Here is a 17,669-nt window from a genome sequence, read left to right on the forward strand (position 1 = left end):
ATATATAATAGACTACAAAATCACTATTTTGATTTTGAGATTAATAATATCAAAATTTTGGCTCTTGAAAACAATACTCAAAAATGAAAAATATTAAGAGTCTATTTTCATACATAAGTTTATTAAAAATTCCATCAATTTTGAAAACTGAAATATTAAATGTAAATAAAATTTATCAGACTATTTTATAAAAAATGATTTATATATAAATTATTACATAATTTAAAAAAAATTTAATTCAATTTACTTTGGCACACTTTTCATTAAATTCTCCATTTTTAAATCGGCCTTTCTTAATTACTCATGTAAAATTAACTTTATTTCTTATGTATTCGTTAGTCCATGTTTGTCCTTCCAAACAATAAGTAACTGCTGTGGTTAAAATTGATTTCAAAATGTTGTTAATATTATTTAATTTGGAGCCTATTTTAATTTTGAGGATTCAAATTTTTAAATTTTTATATGTTTGTCTTATATATTAAAAAAGGACACACAATTTAAATGTCTTGTTTTGGATTTTAATATCAAAATTGTGCAGATAAATTTATACACAATACAATTTAAAAAAAATAAAATTTGTGAATTCTTTCAAATGTATTACATATTGTTAAAAAATTTTAGATTAGGTGATATATTACCTTGAAGAATACCTGCAACTAAGTTGAAATGTATGTTGGTTATATCAATTAAAATAGACGAATAAAGATTCATTGACATCTGAATCCATTTTTATTTATATTGGACCGTATGACCAGCATAAAACACATTCTCTCATTAATCATATGAACGGTCGAAGAAATTTTACAATGTGGATAAACTCCAATCACTGAATTCTTAATATATAATAATATTCTAAATCAGGACACTTAAATAAAGTTTTGTATTTATTAACGACTAGGTAGCAATGACGAAAATGAAGAAACTTATTTACTATAGTTGACAAATTGATCACAATTAACTGTCTCGTTTATAATAATCTACTACGTTAAACTATTGAGTTCGTAATTAAGTCAATCTCGAGAGGGAGTATTGAAGTTTTTAATTTAACGCCTTGCTCGCTTGACTATGGTCTCCATGTATGGTGCCACCGCTAGGCGCACCTCGAGCTTCCATGTTGCACCGGGCGTGCCATAGTGTGTTCATTACGACAGTGTTTAAATAAAGTGAATGGAAAAGTGGAAAACACACATCTACAAATTTAAGATTATTATGCTTGAAAATATTCTGATAGTAAAGTTATTATTTTTATCGAAACTAATATAAAACGTTAAGGACATAAAAGTTAAAGGTATTACGAAAATGCCCATATGGTTTTACTAAGAGGTAGGTATGTGCAAATTCCATGGTCGCCATGCTTAAATCGCCCAGGCTTATTAAGTTAATAAACGCTTCTAGTTGAAACTTCGTTTTTCAATTATTGCGTGTAAGATCGCATGTAAGGAAATTGCCCGGAACAGCAAGACTATCTAGAACATATTCCTTCTTATTCAGGAAATTGGATGCATTTTTACTTCTATGTCGACTATTTTACACCTTAAATGCACAGGAAGCGATTTTTTTACAAGAAATTTAGTTATGAATAGAGTACAATAAACATGTGTCAACTTTTAACAGCTCGAATTGTGCTAATATTGAAGTTAGCATTTTTTTCTCAGTTTTCTAGATAATGTTGTCTACTTTCATTTTTAGTTTGTCGATTTTCATGAAAAATCCACAGAGAAAAAGATATTTTACCAAAACGGAAAATGGAAGAAAAAATTTTACTAATAAAATAACTTTTAAGCTATTAGTGTCAAGATATTGGTTTTTTTTTCATTTTCCCATGAATTTTATCTCCCTTTTTTCATTGTGACTGAAGTTGTAGAATGTAGAATGTAGAATATGTAGAATGTAGAATGTTGTAGTTGTAGAATAGAATAAGTAATTTCCAATAAACTGATTTTATTTCACACTCAACGCTTAAAAAGCGTTCTGAAAGTAATTTAAAATTGAGCATTTTTAGACGTTTTTTGTCACTAAATTACAGAGTTTAGGCCGAATAAATGTAATATTGAACTTTTCTCGAAGAAATACACATTAAAAATGGTCTATAAAATGTAAAAAATGTTTTATTTTAATAAGGACCCTAATGATTTTTTAAATTTCGGGCTTAAAATATTTGGAAGCCAAGCCTAACACAAAATTTCTAGGAAACGTGGATAGGCAAGCTCATTTCAGTGAAAATTATTTTAAAGGGGGAATCACGTGTTGCGGGTCCAAAAATCGTTTTTTTTTGTGTTGCTTAAGCGATAGCTGGTATCCCAAAAAAATAAAATGAAAATACCAGAGCCGTTGCTGAGATCTTTATTCCCGAAAGAGCGCACTGAAGGTCGGGCCATGATCCAACCCACACAAGGTCTAGCAATCAGCAATACCGAAAACATGTGATTTTGGAAAGAAACAAGCTCCGCGAGGAAGAAGTGAGCTTAATGTATGCTCCCGGAATGGCCGCTTAACTATTGAAACCCGTAAAACAATTTTCACCATGTAAACCTTTAAGGGGGCGAACCATGTAACACCCCAAAAATAAGGGTATATTTTAGGATGGGATGAAGAATATAATGAATTTTTCCAAAATTTTTGTGATTTATTAAAGCACTTTTCAACTAAAAAATAAATTGTTTTCAGCCATAAATATTCATAAAATTTTTATTTATAAGGGCGAATGTCCAACATGCTCAGCTGGGAGATGCGAAATTGCCGGCAGTTTAGTTTCTGACAAATTCGTCTGATATAAAAAACAAAAAAGTTTCTCTAAGTTTATATTCATAGTTTCTTTGTGAACCAAAAAGTTAAAAATGTTGAAAATTGTTTAAAAAAATAATTTTGTTTTCTTTTTTTTTTATCGGACATTCCAGCAGCATACATCGCCTGAAAATATTACGGAACAGATTAGGCGTGGCCTCGGCTCCACCACTCGCCGGCCGGCAGGCAGCATCGCGGCCGGCTAGCGCGAAAATTGTTTACTTTTAAATTTAAATAATTAAAAATGCTACAATTTAAAAAATGGCATAATGATTGAATTATTTAAAATTGAAGGAATTCGAATTAAAAGTTCAAGCATGAATAATTTTAAATCGAAAGCGTTTACAATTGAATAAAGTTTAATCATTTATTAGTCAAATTGATTGAAAATTAGAGTAAAACTATGGAATCACTGCGTCTGATTTCCTTATATATTATAAGAACATGGAGGTCAAATATAAAAACCATGTTTGTATATGGGGTATGACCGTTTTATTTGAAAAAAATCCCGGGTTTTCCCCGGTTCGCAAACATTATTCACGGTCAATGATATTTAAAAAATCGAACACTAAATCTAAAAACGGTTCCATTCAAAGTAATAAAAACTTAACTGCAAATGAAAGAACTCAAAGTGAAATTCTGGAATTTTAAACTTTGAAAATTGAAGTTTAAACGTTGTTTCATTCAAGAATTTTGTATTCAAATGCTCAATAATTTACACGTATAAAATGGAAGTTTCTCACTCTTTTCAACTAAACAATTTTTAATTAAATGCAGTTAAATTAAATTAAATTAAATTTAAATTAAATTAAGTAATAAAAAATTTAATTAATAAATTTAATTAATTAAATTAAATTAAAATTAAATTAAATTTTAACTTTTATAAATTGTAGAGTTTAAAGATTCAGATTTATTTCAAAAAATGTAAATCCACGTTATAATTTGCAATGCTATAAATTAAAGAATCAATCAAGGAATTTAAGAATGTTCAAAATTGTAATAAAATACCCATTGTAAGGTTTAAATTTTTTTTTGATAAAATTCCCTGTTTCAATTCATAATTTAAAATTTTTTGAAAATACCTCGTTTCAACACAGAATAGTAATTTTTTTTTAAATCCAATTTTCCATTGAGAATAGTTATTTTCCTGGATAAATTCCAATTCCAGCTCAGAATTGGTTAAGAATTGAAAATTACTGGCTCAAATCCAGAATTTTAATTCTTTAAGAAAATTCTTCATTTCAATAAGAATTATAATTTTTTTGTAAATTTATTTGTATTTTGTAAAAAAATTTCCTTTTACAAATCCGGAATTTTACATTTTTCGAAATTTCTGAAGCCTGTCAAAATTCTTAAAAAGCTACTAAATTTTTTGTTCGAAATCTGCCAAAATCTATATTTGATTTTAAATTAGGCCGCGGCCTTCTTGCACCGGAATTTGGGTACAAAAAGTCGGATTTCGTCGGTACACGTAGACGCTTCTTTTAAATTATTTAAAATTATTTCCAATTTTTTTTTTTTGCAACAAATGTGCACATTTTATTATTTATATTAATTTTTTTAATGTTTAGACGATTTAGTCTAAAATTTGTGTCAGTGCTCAATATACGCGAATCAAAAAATCTGAAATGAATCAAATCAAAAATTATCTGCAAAGTGCTGCAACTCGAATGGTAATATCCTATTTTATCAATTGATAAATAAACTTTCTTTGAAATTATAAACATATTGATACATACAAACGCTCTTTAGAGCTTTTTATTTAATCTGTTAAATTTTAAACACGATATCTCAATCCGCGTGCACCAAAAGTTAGCACCAAAAAAAATAATTTCGCATATTTACTGTCTCTCGGATACTTTTTTTAAAATGATTACTCAAACTAGATATACAAACGCAATTTATTTTCTTATTTCCGAAATTCCAAACTTTGAGAGCGATATATGCCTTCGGACCTGGTGAACACCAAAAAAAAAGTTCATAACCGGGGACTGGGTTGGTACGTGGCCACCGAAGAGGCATGTGATACTTAGAAAATTGCCGATTTTACCAGTTTCAGGTTCCCCCGGCTTTTTTTCTAGAACAATAAATATTTTGTCTTAAAAATTTGGGAAATGATAGCGAACATGCTAACGGTCGTCCCCACACACTTTTTTTGTTGGTTAATTCCAAAAAAGTCTTAATTTAGCAAAATTTCATTAATTTGCATAGCGCTTAGAAATTAGTATCGATTTTTTTCAGTTTGTATATTTCAGTGTGAATGTTTCGAGGGTATGTATGTTACAATTCTCCCGAGCGTTACTTCCAAACGAGGTAACCTCAAAATAATGCATACAATTTTTATTTAACACAATAATTTTTTTTTTATTGTCCCTCAAAAAAGAGTCCGGGGCGTCCGCTATAATATTTTATAGGATCTCCTAATTCAGTTTTTAAAAATTTTCATTTTTGTGGGAAAAAAGACGGGGGAACTGTACCCAATTGACCACAAGACGAAGTATCACATGCCCTTAAATAGAACAATTAAAATTGTAACGTCCAAAGATTAGTTTTTTTTTTTTTTGTTTAGTTTTCAATATTTAATTCATACGTACTAATTTAAAATGAATAGTAAGATATTTCTAAATATGAAGTAACTGCTCTTTTTCTTAATCGAAAAATTTCAAATTGTGTGGTTTAAAAATGGAATATTTTAGAGTGAAATTATATTTGAAATTTAATAAATTCTTAAATTTAAAAAAAATTATAAAGTTTTAATAGGGCGTTCACATTTGTTTGACTATTAAGACTTTCCTAATGAAATATTTTAATTTTTAACGTTAAAATATGGACAATCTAAAAAATAACACAATCAATTATTAGTTACTTTTAAAATCTTAAAGTACAAATCAATTTAAAATAAATCATCAATTGATTTATATTCACAGTTTAGCAACTAAAAATGTTTTTTTTTAAATCAAAAGTCTTAGATTTTAAACACTTCTAACTTTTTATTGTTTAGGTCTTTAAAACTGCATTTTAAAATTCTTATATTGAAATGTACGCTTAAAAATTAAAGATGGACAATTTTTGAAGTTAAAGGTATTCGAATTACTCATTTTAAAAATTTAGGACCAGACCCATCATTCTTAATTCTTCTTGTTCAGTATCCCAAATTTTCAACTCGATGTGGCTTTTCGTGTGAAAATAAGTTGGGAAATAAAAAGTGGCGGTAAGGTCGGAATCTGCTCACGTGACCCACTCATCACATGGCCTTAAACTAATTATTTAAAAAACGGATAAAATCAAAGTTAGAAGAATTTTTTTCTAAAAATGTGTGAAATTCACGGTCAACAAATAAATTCACGGTCACTTCCCCTTTTTTCCCGGTCCAGAGACCACCCTGTGTATAGTTTTACTAAAACTCTTTGATTCCCAAACTTAAATATTAAAAAAAACACCATCACCATTTAAAAATTCACCTCGAAATTAATCTTTTATCTTGAAAACTTTAAGAACTCAAACATTTTGAATTAACATCACGGATTTTAACTTCATTTTCTCTTTTTATTAATTAAAATCATCACAAATAGAACTTAGAACGTTGAAGAACTTTTCATTCATTTTTAAGGCTTTTGTATAAATTGAATTCTTCACTTTCAAACCTTAAATGCTTATTTTTCGAATCTTTAAAATTTTGATTGCATTAAAATTACTAATTTTTGAAATTTATTATTCGTGGTGCTCGTTTTTGGAACAAACTAAATGTATCAACTAGAAATATCGGTTCCCTATACCACTTTAGAAAACTCTTCGTCCACTAGGTACGTCAACCTGGCAGAACCATTTCGTCAAATCGAAATATCTATTATTCTACAATGATGGGCTCATTTAGGGATAATTTAATGCCAAAAAACGAAATTGAATGATCTGCAATTTATTCCAAAAATGACTGTCATTGTCAGTTTAAACTCAAGCCAAAAGTGCCATATGTAAAAACGAGGAAGCCTCAAACCATTCTTTGCCAGCGCGTCGGCATTATACTCATCAATTTATTTTCATACTATAATTAAGGTCTCATTTACGTCTCGAAAATAACACAAATAAGTTTTCAAAAATCAACCCCTATCACCATGAAACTAACCTTAATCAAAATTATGCAAATGTCGTAAAATTAGCCATGCAATAATTAAGGTCTAGTTTAGGTTTCTCATTGTTACTTTTGCTCATGTTATATAAAAGTGATTTAAATTCTATAATGCATATAATTGTGACATTTTTCTGCGCCCTTGCACTTTAAAAATGAAATTTCGAAAAAACTTATTTGAATAAATCTATGTGATAATAGTAAAACTTTTGTATTAACTTTTTTTTAATTAGAACGCGAACCTGCTTCGAAAAATAAAATAGAGTGTCTCAGAAGTCTGTAAAAATATTTAAGTCAGTGATCAAAGTATTTCTTACCCATATCGGCGAACTTTCAGGTAATAATGTTGCCGTGCAATACTTCCAGTCTGAGGACATTTGCCTGTTGCTTAAATTCTTAGCCAAGGCAAAAGGAGCACAAATAGCACAATGTGAAATTTGCGCACTCCAGTAATTATTAAACGCCTGCAAACATTTGCTTTCCGGTACATTCGGATAAAGCATCTCCGAAACGTGGCCTGGAATTGTCGCATGATTAATAGAAATAACACTTTTCGAGTGGAAACTTAACGCTGCTGACTGACAATTCGAACTCGGCGATTCTGTCATCTCATCAAAATCTCGATTTACCACAATTTTCTTCGGCTTCTCTTTTGACTTCCTTCTACTCTTTGATTCTATCGAATGCAAGATACTAGGAGCCTTATTCTGTATCTTATTTTGCAAATTCTGTGACAAAGATTCCATAAAGTTCTTATTAGAATCGGGTGAATCATTTTGCGTAGCTTCTGACTTTGATTCACAGTTTTGTTCGCTGGTTTGAGAACTAAATGATGGGGCCCTTGTACTATACATAGAAACATCTATTGTGTCAGTTACAGATTTTTTGTTAATATTATTATTATTATTATTGGCCACATTAAATCGATAAATGCTGTTTTCCGATCCAGGCATATTATTAACCTGCGTCGATATAGAACACCTCTTCTGTACCATCGATAGAGAGCATTTATCTGCTAAAGTAGGTTTCGGCCCAACTTCTTCGATGATCACGTCATCATCATCTTCCTCCTCCTGCACTTGGTTAGTCACTCTCTTATTAAAACTATGCGGCTGCATAAACGGCCTTGATGACAGGATCGATTTGTTTAAGTTCTTCTGAATTGGTTTTGCAGATATCCGTAACAATGAGGGCGGTGGTTTTTTGGGAGTGACTACGTAACATCCAGACGGTGATTTTTTAGCCTTAAGATAATCGTTTCCTAAAGGAAACTTTGGAACATTTGAAGGTGTTATAGTCGCTGCTGTCATTAACGGTTTTGGAATTCTAATTGGTGGGCTCAAATTATCAATCGAAGACGATGGAACTTTATCGTGGCCATTTGTCAATAACGAAACCGCAGGCTGGAAATTGTTCTCAGGATCTAGATCCTGTACGAAGAATTTTTGAGGATCAGACAGTTGAACAAATTTCCTGATTACATTATTAGATTCCTCGCCAGCAGATTTGGAGTAGTTTATAGGCACGGGTTCTGCTATAAGCATTTTATCAGCGTGGAAATTTCGGTTTTGTTGTGTCAAAGGTGCATTCCTTTGGACAGATAGACTCGTTTTGAGCAACTCTGCCCTCTGATTATTCTGCGGCTGACTGTATTTAACAGATGTGTATTGATTAGATACTGATAGATTGGATGTTGATAAGTGACTCGAGATTGTTGATTGATTAGAGCGATTACACTTAGTGATGGTCGTGTTACTTGGTAAATAAGTGACACTACTAGTTGCTATTAAGTGAGGATTCTGCGTTGGGTTCCAGACCTTTGGGGGAAGAATATAAGCGGTATCTATTAATCTACTAAAGTCTTTATTTCCTTGTATCGGTTCCTCCGATTCCAGCTTCGGCATTTGTTGATTGTCCTGTTTTTCTACTGGCAAATTAAGTTTCGGAGCTTTTAAAATACTATTTCTATCATACCTCGCTGCTTGTTTGGTAATAAGTGTCGTGTTTACACTTTTTAAGGCTGAATAACTAAGTTGTTTTGCATTATCCATGTTAATAACGGATGTACTCTGCTTCGCGTTGGAGACATTTTTTGCTCTCTTACGCTGCACAGAACAATTGGATCGTTTTAAAATGGGCGGCTTGCAACGTTTTATTTCCATATCAGATTTGATGTCGTTTTTAATTTGAATTATGCTCGCATAGTCATCGACAGACTTTTCTTTCACCTCTTCAATATCATTTTCTGTTCTATTATCATGAGTTAAAGTGATATTTGAGGGTCCATTATTGTCTTTAATAGCGATTATTGTTACTTTGCTCTCTGCGTTATTTGCAGGAAAAGAGTGAACTTTATTCTGAGCAGTGGGAAATTCTTTTATTGAAGAAGTGGCTTTGTAAGCAGTTAGACTAGGCATTGCCATAAGCTTTCGCTGAACATCTGCATCAGATACATCCAATGGTTCATTTGAATGGAATACTTCATCATTTGGAGACTTTCGCTTGTTCTTAGTTGGCTTCCGCGCCTTATTTTTCTTAACTTCGAAACTCTTTGCTTCCTTTTCCTTATCATTAGGATGCTTCTTCTTCTTCCTTCCAGGTCTTCCTTTCTCGGGTTTGACTTTAATTTTGACTTTGAGTGGTTTGTATGAGATGTCACCATCTTCACCTTCAGATGCACTCGATAACTCCTTTTTCACAGTGACACTATTTTCTGAATCACCAGCCGTAGTCGAACTACAATCAGAGTTGGCCCTGAACTTGAGAGATGACTTTCTTGTTTTCGGCTTTTCTCTTTCCGAAATCAGTTTCTTCTTTCTTTTCCTGCCCTTTTTACGATTGTAACCATCGTCATAAACAGAAACCTCATCCACATCCATTTCTCCCGCCTTCAACCAGATGTCTTCCAAAACCTCCAATTGTTGCTCATCAGGCTCAGCCTCAGCTTCTTCATCATCCATCATCTGAAGGAACTGTTTGACATACGTAGGAATATTAGGCTGGTTTTTAACTAGCTGCGTCAAATCCATATTCGTGTTAGGATTATTTTTTTTGCAATGAATCGTATGGCGCTTATTTTTAGGTGCAGCAGATAGATATCCTTCTGGCAATTCTCCATTACTTTCACTATTACAAAGGAGATCCAGTTGAGAGGGCATTGGTGCAGCTGTTTGCCGAGGATCCTCAGGATGAGATCCAACGTCCTCTCCACGTAGCCACAGTTCATACCTAAAACGTAATTTAATTATCAGGACTAATAAAAAAACTGTTTCAGAATTAAATTAGAATGAAAATAAAGGTACTCAAAACTTGCCTTTCTGGCTGAAACCGTTTGACGAACGTGTCCATGGAAATTTTCACCATATCCTTACTGCATGTACACTGTGTTGCCCGCTTTCCGTATTCAACCCATCTTGGAGCCGCAAAGTTTGTAGACTCGGCGCAATTAAAACCATGGTTAAAGCCTGCGTGATAACCGTATGGAAATGTTATCATAATCTCGCCAGCTTCTTGAGTTATCTGTGTAAACACCATTGATTCGTAAATTGCATTTATCAAAAATATTGAATTAAATCGATCAAAGTTTTTGTAAAATTATGCAAAAATTAATAAGGATATGTCTATACAAAAATGGCCCTTATGGCTGTTTCTTGTTAAGGAGATGTTGCCGTTGTTCTAAGTCAGGGTCAAAATTATTCTTATCTTCAGCGTAGAGTTGGAGATGATACTTAGCCTATCCCGAATCTATTTGCAATGCACTCATGTCCCGAAAAGCGGTTTAAAAAAATTCAAATTTCAAAAAATGTCCCATCTACTCATTTTTCCACCCATAGGGTTCACCTTGGGCTTAAAATGTTTTAAATTTATTCAGCTATATATGCCTAGAGTATGTCACAACATACCAACAATAAGGGCCCCTTTCATATGCACGTACAAAAATATGTGGTACTTACTTTATTGCAAGGAATTGAGTACTGTCTCAAAATTTGTGGAGAAATCAATGACATCTTGTGTCTCAGAAATGCTTGACAGTTCTGATAATATGATGGGAAAAACCCACTGGCAAGTCGTTCCAAGCGTCTTCCGTGTTCAGGGGGAATAGCATACCACGTTTTGGGTGCACCAAAATGTAGATAGTTTATCGAGTACAAGTCCATATCTTCGGTGTGCCAGGCAAATGTAGTTTTCCACATTCCGAAATAGAGATACGCTGTATTGACACCATCAATAGAAATGCCATAATCTTTGTTAACGTAATCTAAAATAGTGCCTAAATGATTAATGTTCCATTCCTTGACATCTGGATCCGTCAGGGAACCAGACACGTCCGCTCCATAAATTGGAGCTACATAAGTGATGTTTTTCCAATACTTTCGTTCCAAATCTTCATAATCAAAGTGCTTGGGGGTATTGTACCTCTCTGAATTCGCCAGCTTTTGGAATTCTTTTACAGTCATTTGCTTTTTCTGTATATTAATTTGCTGATACAGTCCCTGCTTTCCTGTCACAACTTGACAAATAGGAGCAGGTATGTTTATGTTTAAAGATTCAACGTCATATCCTCCTTTCCTCGGTACCCATTCTGGCGGAGGAATTACTTTCGCCAAACCTGCCTTATGAGCGCCTTTACTTTCCATAAATTCGACATACTTAGCAAAATCTTTGAACTCCTCGTAAGTTGGTCTAAATACCTGGATACGGGGAGTGCTGCCGGAACCGTTGCTAACCATTTTGAATGGCAATGTATCTGAAAAAGAAATATACTCTGTTTACTGTTTGTAAATGTATTATATTATATTATACATTTTTTAAACCTTTTATACAGTATTTTTTACATAGGCCAGGGCTAACGGAAAAAATATTTTTGAGCTGTGGAATCCATTGTTGCGACTAAACGGGGAAAGAATAAACCTTCATTTTTCATCCTTCAAACACGTTTTTTGGCTCATACTTGAAAAAAAGAGGCCATAACTGGTCATATTATAGGCGGGAGGGACCTGAAGGTTTACCATATGACAAGCAGCGCCCGTAGCAGCTAAAAGCCTGAAATCTCTGTTGGATAGAAAATTAAGAAATGCCTGCAAAAATGTTCAATTTAAGTTTGATTTACAAACAAATAAAATATATTATTGCTTTTAAACGCGCGTAAGGTTTTTTTAAGGAAGATAAATAATAGTGGAACCACTTTTAAATGATGAATATTGTTTGAAGCTGTAAAACACTTAATCATCCAATGCAGTGTGCAATCCGACCAACTTCGTACAATGTATTCCCAATGTATTATGTCAAATTAGGCGAGGATGAGATGCGGATGGATAGAAGAGTATTATAGTTTCTGGTTTTCTAGAGAGAATATTTGTGAATTGTGCCGGAAAGGGGCGTTGAGTAAGATGGTGAAGAAGAGAAAAAAGGAGGAAGATGCAAAAACTAGCACTACTTCCAAACATAAATTGTAAAGAATCGAAAATTATTTATACTGAACTACTTTTATACGATAATTTGCGACAACATCTCGCAATTTACTTTGAAGAAAACTAAAATCATCAAATTTTCCAAATATATTGTGACACCTGTAAAGCCAGAGAAATTCGAATTTCCACTCAGTTTAAGGCGGTTTAAACGGCTGTCAAACTCGCAAGGGGCAAACTAAATCTAAACGGTTGACTTGTTAAACGCTACATTTTAAGCACCTGATCTAAATGCAATAATGCCGGACGGTTCAGCTCGCTTTTTCCCGAAAAGATCCTTTTTGTTGTTGTATTTTGTAATCGAAAATAAAAACTTATTTCTCGCTAGAAAGTCGCGCGAGCTATACAGAGAAACGGTAGTACAGTGGCCGCGAGAGACAGGAGCGAAAAGCGGGAGACTCGACTGTATTCTCACGTGTCCCTCAAACTGGCTATCAATTTAGCTACATCAAAACTACATCTAAACGCATGAATTGTTGGCCACAATATTTTAATCAAATAATATAAAGGAAATTATACCGAATCGCTCAGTTCGCTTTTTCCCGAAAAGGTTCTTGTTGTTGCTGTTTTTTGTAATTGAAAGTTGAGATTATTTTTTCTCGCTTGAAACTGGCGCGTTGTGTACAGTACACGTGCGTATAGCAGGGTGGAAGAGCGTCAAACGGGCGGTTTCACAGTCTGCCCAAGTTACTCACCAGGGGTCAGTACTTTTCGAATCGCATTTCTAAAACAGGTTTCTACGATCCAGTAAAGAAGTATAATATAATTTTTTTGGAATCTTCACAGAACTTTCGCTATGAAATGACTGAATTCATACGTGCATTCATTATCAATTGGCGAATTACCAAGATAAATGTTTTAGCAACCAAATAGTTTTAAACAGTGAAATGTAAGGGAAACAAAAGATTTATTTCTTTTAATTTTTCAGAAATCTTTGTTTGTTTAAACAACTTTTATCTGGTTAGGCATTTTTTCGACAAAAAATTGAAATTAAGTAGAAGACATACAATTTATTTTCTGACTGAATAGTGTACAAACAATGTATTAACAATTTTTTAATTGTTAAAAAATAGAATTTGTTTGAACAATCATTTTTTCAAACATATTTTTTAAATACTATCTTCTAAATCAAACATAATATAATATATTCTTTCTTAATGTTCTTGAAATTGAATATGGATGGATTGCATATTTTTTGGCGCCCGAACGACCGGCATCCAGAGTCTCTCTTGGTTTCCAGTCCCTCCTCTCTAATTGACTTTGAAGTTTCAAAAAATTGAAAAAATAATCTCGCTATTTTGTTCGAGCTATTATATTTTGCTTTTAACTATTTTTTCTGATAATTTATATATCACAACTTCATTTTAATGTAAAATAAAGAAAAATATATCAATTTTAAATACTTTCTTGTAATTCAAATGGAATAAAAAGTATTTTAATGTTAACATGTTTTATATATTATTGTTGCAAAATATTGTAAAGATATTCCCATTTATATATATATGTCACACAATATATGGTGAAATAGTGGAGAAATTTACCGTGAGGAAGTGCCATATTTTAGATGATTTCTAAGCATTCAAATAATTAAAACATGACTTCAGTTAACTTTGCACAATTAGCACAATTTATCTATAATCATTTGAATAATAAAAACATACGACAAGCCAATTCTTAAATTGAAGAAAAAATTGAAAGTTACTTTTCGTAACTTTCGTATCAAACATTTGAAACCGAAGAGCATGAAACAATTATTGGATAAAGAAACTTAGCAATTCATCACGGACGTGTTATATTGTATTTCCTTGTTCTTTAAGTTATCGAAAAAAACTGCTAAAGTAAATAAAAATTGTTTACAAAAATAGAGATATGTTAAAAATTAGATTGAATTTATGAAAATTATGTAATTATTCAAGAAAAAGTAGTTGAGGATACGAATTTGAGAAAAATTGAACATCTCTGGCTCAATATATACGTAAAAATTTTTATTTTTGGGTCATGTTTGGGGTGATGAGGGGGGGGGGATAAAAGTGATTATTATTATCTTATTTCGTAGAAACTCCTGTTTAATTCCGAAACACACAAACACATATACTCAACTTCTATAAAAAAATAATAAAATTGATGTTTGACGTCTTCCAACTTTTAGTGAACAATATTTTATTTTTATCCTTCTGCTAAACATATTAGTTCAGTTTATTTTAATGTGGTAAATAAAGTAGATCTAAATTTTGTTCGCTAATTTATGAAAAACAATTTTTTGTGTTACTTATTACATTAATGATTTGTTTGGCGTGGTGCGAAACATTTGTACAACTTTAAACTATAAATTTTACAAATTCAACATCTTCAAAATTTTGAAAATGTTAAATTACTAACTTTGTTTCCTTTACGTTTCACAGTTAAAAACTTTTTGGTTGCTAAAACATTTATCTTGGTAATTCGTCAATTGATAATGAATGCACGTATGAATTCAGTCATTTCATAGCGAAAGTTCTGTGAAGATACCAAAAAAAATTATAGTATACTTCTTTACTGGATCGTAGAAACCTGTTTTAGATATGCGATTCTAAAAATACTGACCCCTGGTGAGTAACATGGGCAGACTACGAAGCTCCCCACTTGCCACTCTTGCACCCTGCCTCTGGTATACGCATGTGTACTGCACACAACGCGCCAGTTTCAAGCGAGAAAAAATAATCTCAAACTTCAATTACAAAAAACAGCAACAACAAGAACATCTTCGGGAAAAAGCGAGCTGATCGATTGGGTATAATTGCCTTTAGATTATTTGATTAAGATATTGTGGCCAACAATTCATGCGTTTAGATGTAGTTTTGATGTAGCCAAATTGACAACCATTTGAGGGACACGTGAGAATACAGTCCAGTCCCCCGCTTTCCGCTCCTACCCCTCGCGGCAACTATACTACCGTTTCAATGTATAGCTCGCGCGACTTTCAAGCGAGAAATAACTTTTTATTTTCGATTACAAAATACAACAATAAAAAGGTTCTTTTCGGGAAAAAGCGAGCTGAACCGTCCGGTATTATTGCATTTAGATCAGGTGCTTAAAATGTGCTCTGGTTCTGTTCGTATACCGGTCTTTGTTTTTTTCTGCTCATGTACAGCTTTAAGTCACTTTCAGCAAAATTTTAAAGAGAGCCGATCGAAGTTTAAAATGTTTTTAAAATTCAGAAATACGGTACAAAATAGTGAAAACCGTATTTATAAAGAGGTTAAGTTTTCACCTCAATACTGTTATCAAACATTTGCCAATAAATATGTTTATATTGATAAACATCCTATAATTATGCAATGACTTTTCCCACGGTCAATCATTTTGCCAATCGTTGGACATTAAAGACAGGGGTCTAATTTTAGACTGGTTCTAATTAAATGCTATACAGCAATCGAAAATAAATGAAAACGGTTTTATAAGATTTGAAAGATTGATTTTTTGATTATAAAAAATATTATACGCGCTTCACATGCGGAATAAACACTTATCGAACAATCCTATTCTAAAAAGATGAAAGCATCGAACTCAAAATATATCAAAAATCGTAACGCCCTAACCCTAACGACTAAGTAATTATCGTCACCCTAACGACGAAGTAATTATTTGAAAAAAAAAAAACCTAATATTTTGATCGATGCACATCTTTCTAATGTTTTTGTAATAAGTAAATTGGTTATGTCACCGACATGTATGTTCAGGGTTTTTAAGTGACGTGTCACTCGATCAGGGTTGGTAAGTGACTTGTCACTCCATCGACACAGAGAACTGCAGTGGAGCTCCGATCTCTCTTTCTATCTCCAAATGTTAGAAAAAGAGGTCCGTTCGATTCTCAACTTCAGACACGGTATCTGAGTCCCACTGCTAAACCGCTAGCTACGTCCGTCAGAAGTGAAATAGGGCATCGAGAAATTCGACCTGTTCTTTTCTAAGGATGGCGATTAGTGGATTAATCCACTTCTAATGAAACTAAATGGAAGATGAGTAGAATCAATAACCATCCTTAGAAAAACAGGTCGACTTTCTTCAAAGGGACTGAGAAATCGCCATGCAGGGTTGACAAATTGGATGACTTGGCTATGATTTCTATTGCTCTTTCTTTTTAACGCACCTTTAGTATTTGGTAATTTAGATCGAACAGACGCGATCACACCAAATGTTGGCTACGCTGCCGCCATGCACAGTTACGCGATTATTATTATCTCACACGATTATTAATATAATTCAGACTAATTATTTTAATAAGAAATTACATAAAATTATGTTATGCTTTACGCAAACTCGTGAACAATTCGTATTTGTCTTTCTTCACTTTTTAGTTTCATAAAAAAAGTTTACCGTAATATAAATAACTACTTCATCTGTTTTAAGTTATAAAAGGTAAACAGTAGATAATTATTGTATTTTAAAAATTTACTACATTTACAGTCTTATAGATGTTGCATAGATTAACCTTCTAAAAATATGGGACATGCCGGTTAGGATCTATAACAGATTTGTAAACTCCGTCTTTGCTGTCTTGGAGATTAATGGGGCATTCAGAGGGGGGGGGGGGGCAGTTACGGGAAGGGCAGGATGAGGGAGCCACTCTGATGGAACAGCACGGTATATCGCAATGCTCGGCACGCTCTTGCCCAGGGCAGGGTAACCTGCCCTGGCTGCCCTACGACCTACTTTCAGGGCAGTACCTGCGAGCTTGGCCAGAGCAACTCTTTCCTCAGGGGTCCTTTATTAGAAAATGGGGAAAAAATGTGAGATTTAAAAATTCGTAATTTTGCAATCAGTGATTTGAAAGTAATAAATTTGCAATCTCCGTATTTTTCCAATTCCAAAGACATGTAATTTGTCTATAAAGGTTGAAAATTAGAGAAGTATTTAGTAACTCTAAAGCTGATGTTTCTTCATATTAAGCTCCTTCAAATTTTTAACTTTTCTAGGCAAGTAATATATCACTGAAATCGGAAAAATTCGTAGATGCTGATAATGCTATTTTCAAATCGCTAGTTGAAAAATTAAAAATTTTAAAGTTTCTGTACTTTGACATGCCTCTGGACAAAAGACCCTTGCTGGAATAAGCTCACTCACACTAAGGTACATGAATAGACCGAGAAGTAGTACAAAAAATTAAGCCGGGTGGAGCCTGACCATACCTGAAAATTAAGCAAAAAGTTTGCCGACCACTGGTATAGCGGAATGGCGCAAAGTAAAGACTCTTGCTTATCGTGCCTCAGCTCCGTATACGAATGTGGTGACAGATCCAGACTCCCCGGTTG

The 17,669-nt window shown here is 32.8% G+C and overlaps 1 protein-coding gene across 1 annotated transcript in view; it reads right to left on the reverse strand.

Moving 5' to 3' along the window:
• LOC117170319 (lysine-specific demethylase 4C-like) overlaps nucleotides 1-17,669 on the reverse strand; it is a 114,001-nt gene that overhangs the window by 56,696 nt on the left and 39,636 nt on the right. Inside the window, exons 2-4 of the mRNA XM_033357023.1 lie at nucleotides 10,864-11,657; nucleotides 10,224-10,429; nucleotides 7,228-10,138 (exon numbers count right to left, since the gene is read on the reverse strand). Coding sequence (XP_033212914.1) covers nucleotides 7,228-10,138; nucleotides 10,224-10,429; nucleotides 10,864-11,640 — 3,894 coding nt within the window. The 5' untranslated portion in view covers nucleotides 11,641-11,657. The remainder of the gene's footprint in view (nucleotides 1-7,227; nucleotides 10,139-10,223; nucleotides 10,430-10,863; nucleotides 11,658-17,669) is intronic.

Source organism: Belonocnema kinseyi, chromosome 3 (genome assembly GCF_010883055.1).
Source record: "Belonocnema kinseyi isolate 2016_QV_RU_SX_M_011 chromosome 3, B_treatae_v1, whole genome shotgun sequence".
NCBI lineage: Eukaryota > Metazoa > Arthropoda > Insecta > Hymenoptera > Cynipidae > Belonocnema > Belonocnema kinseyi.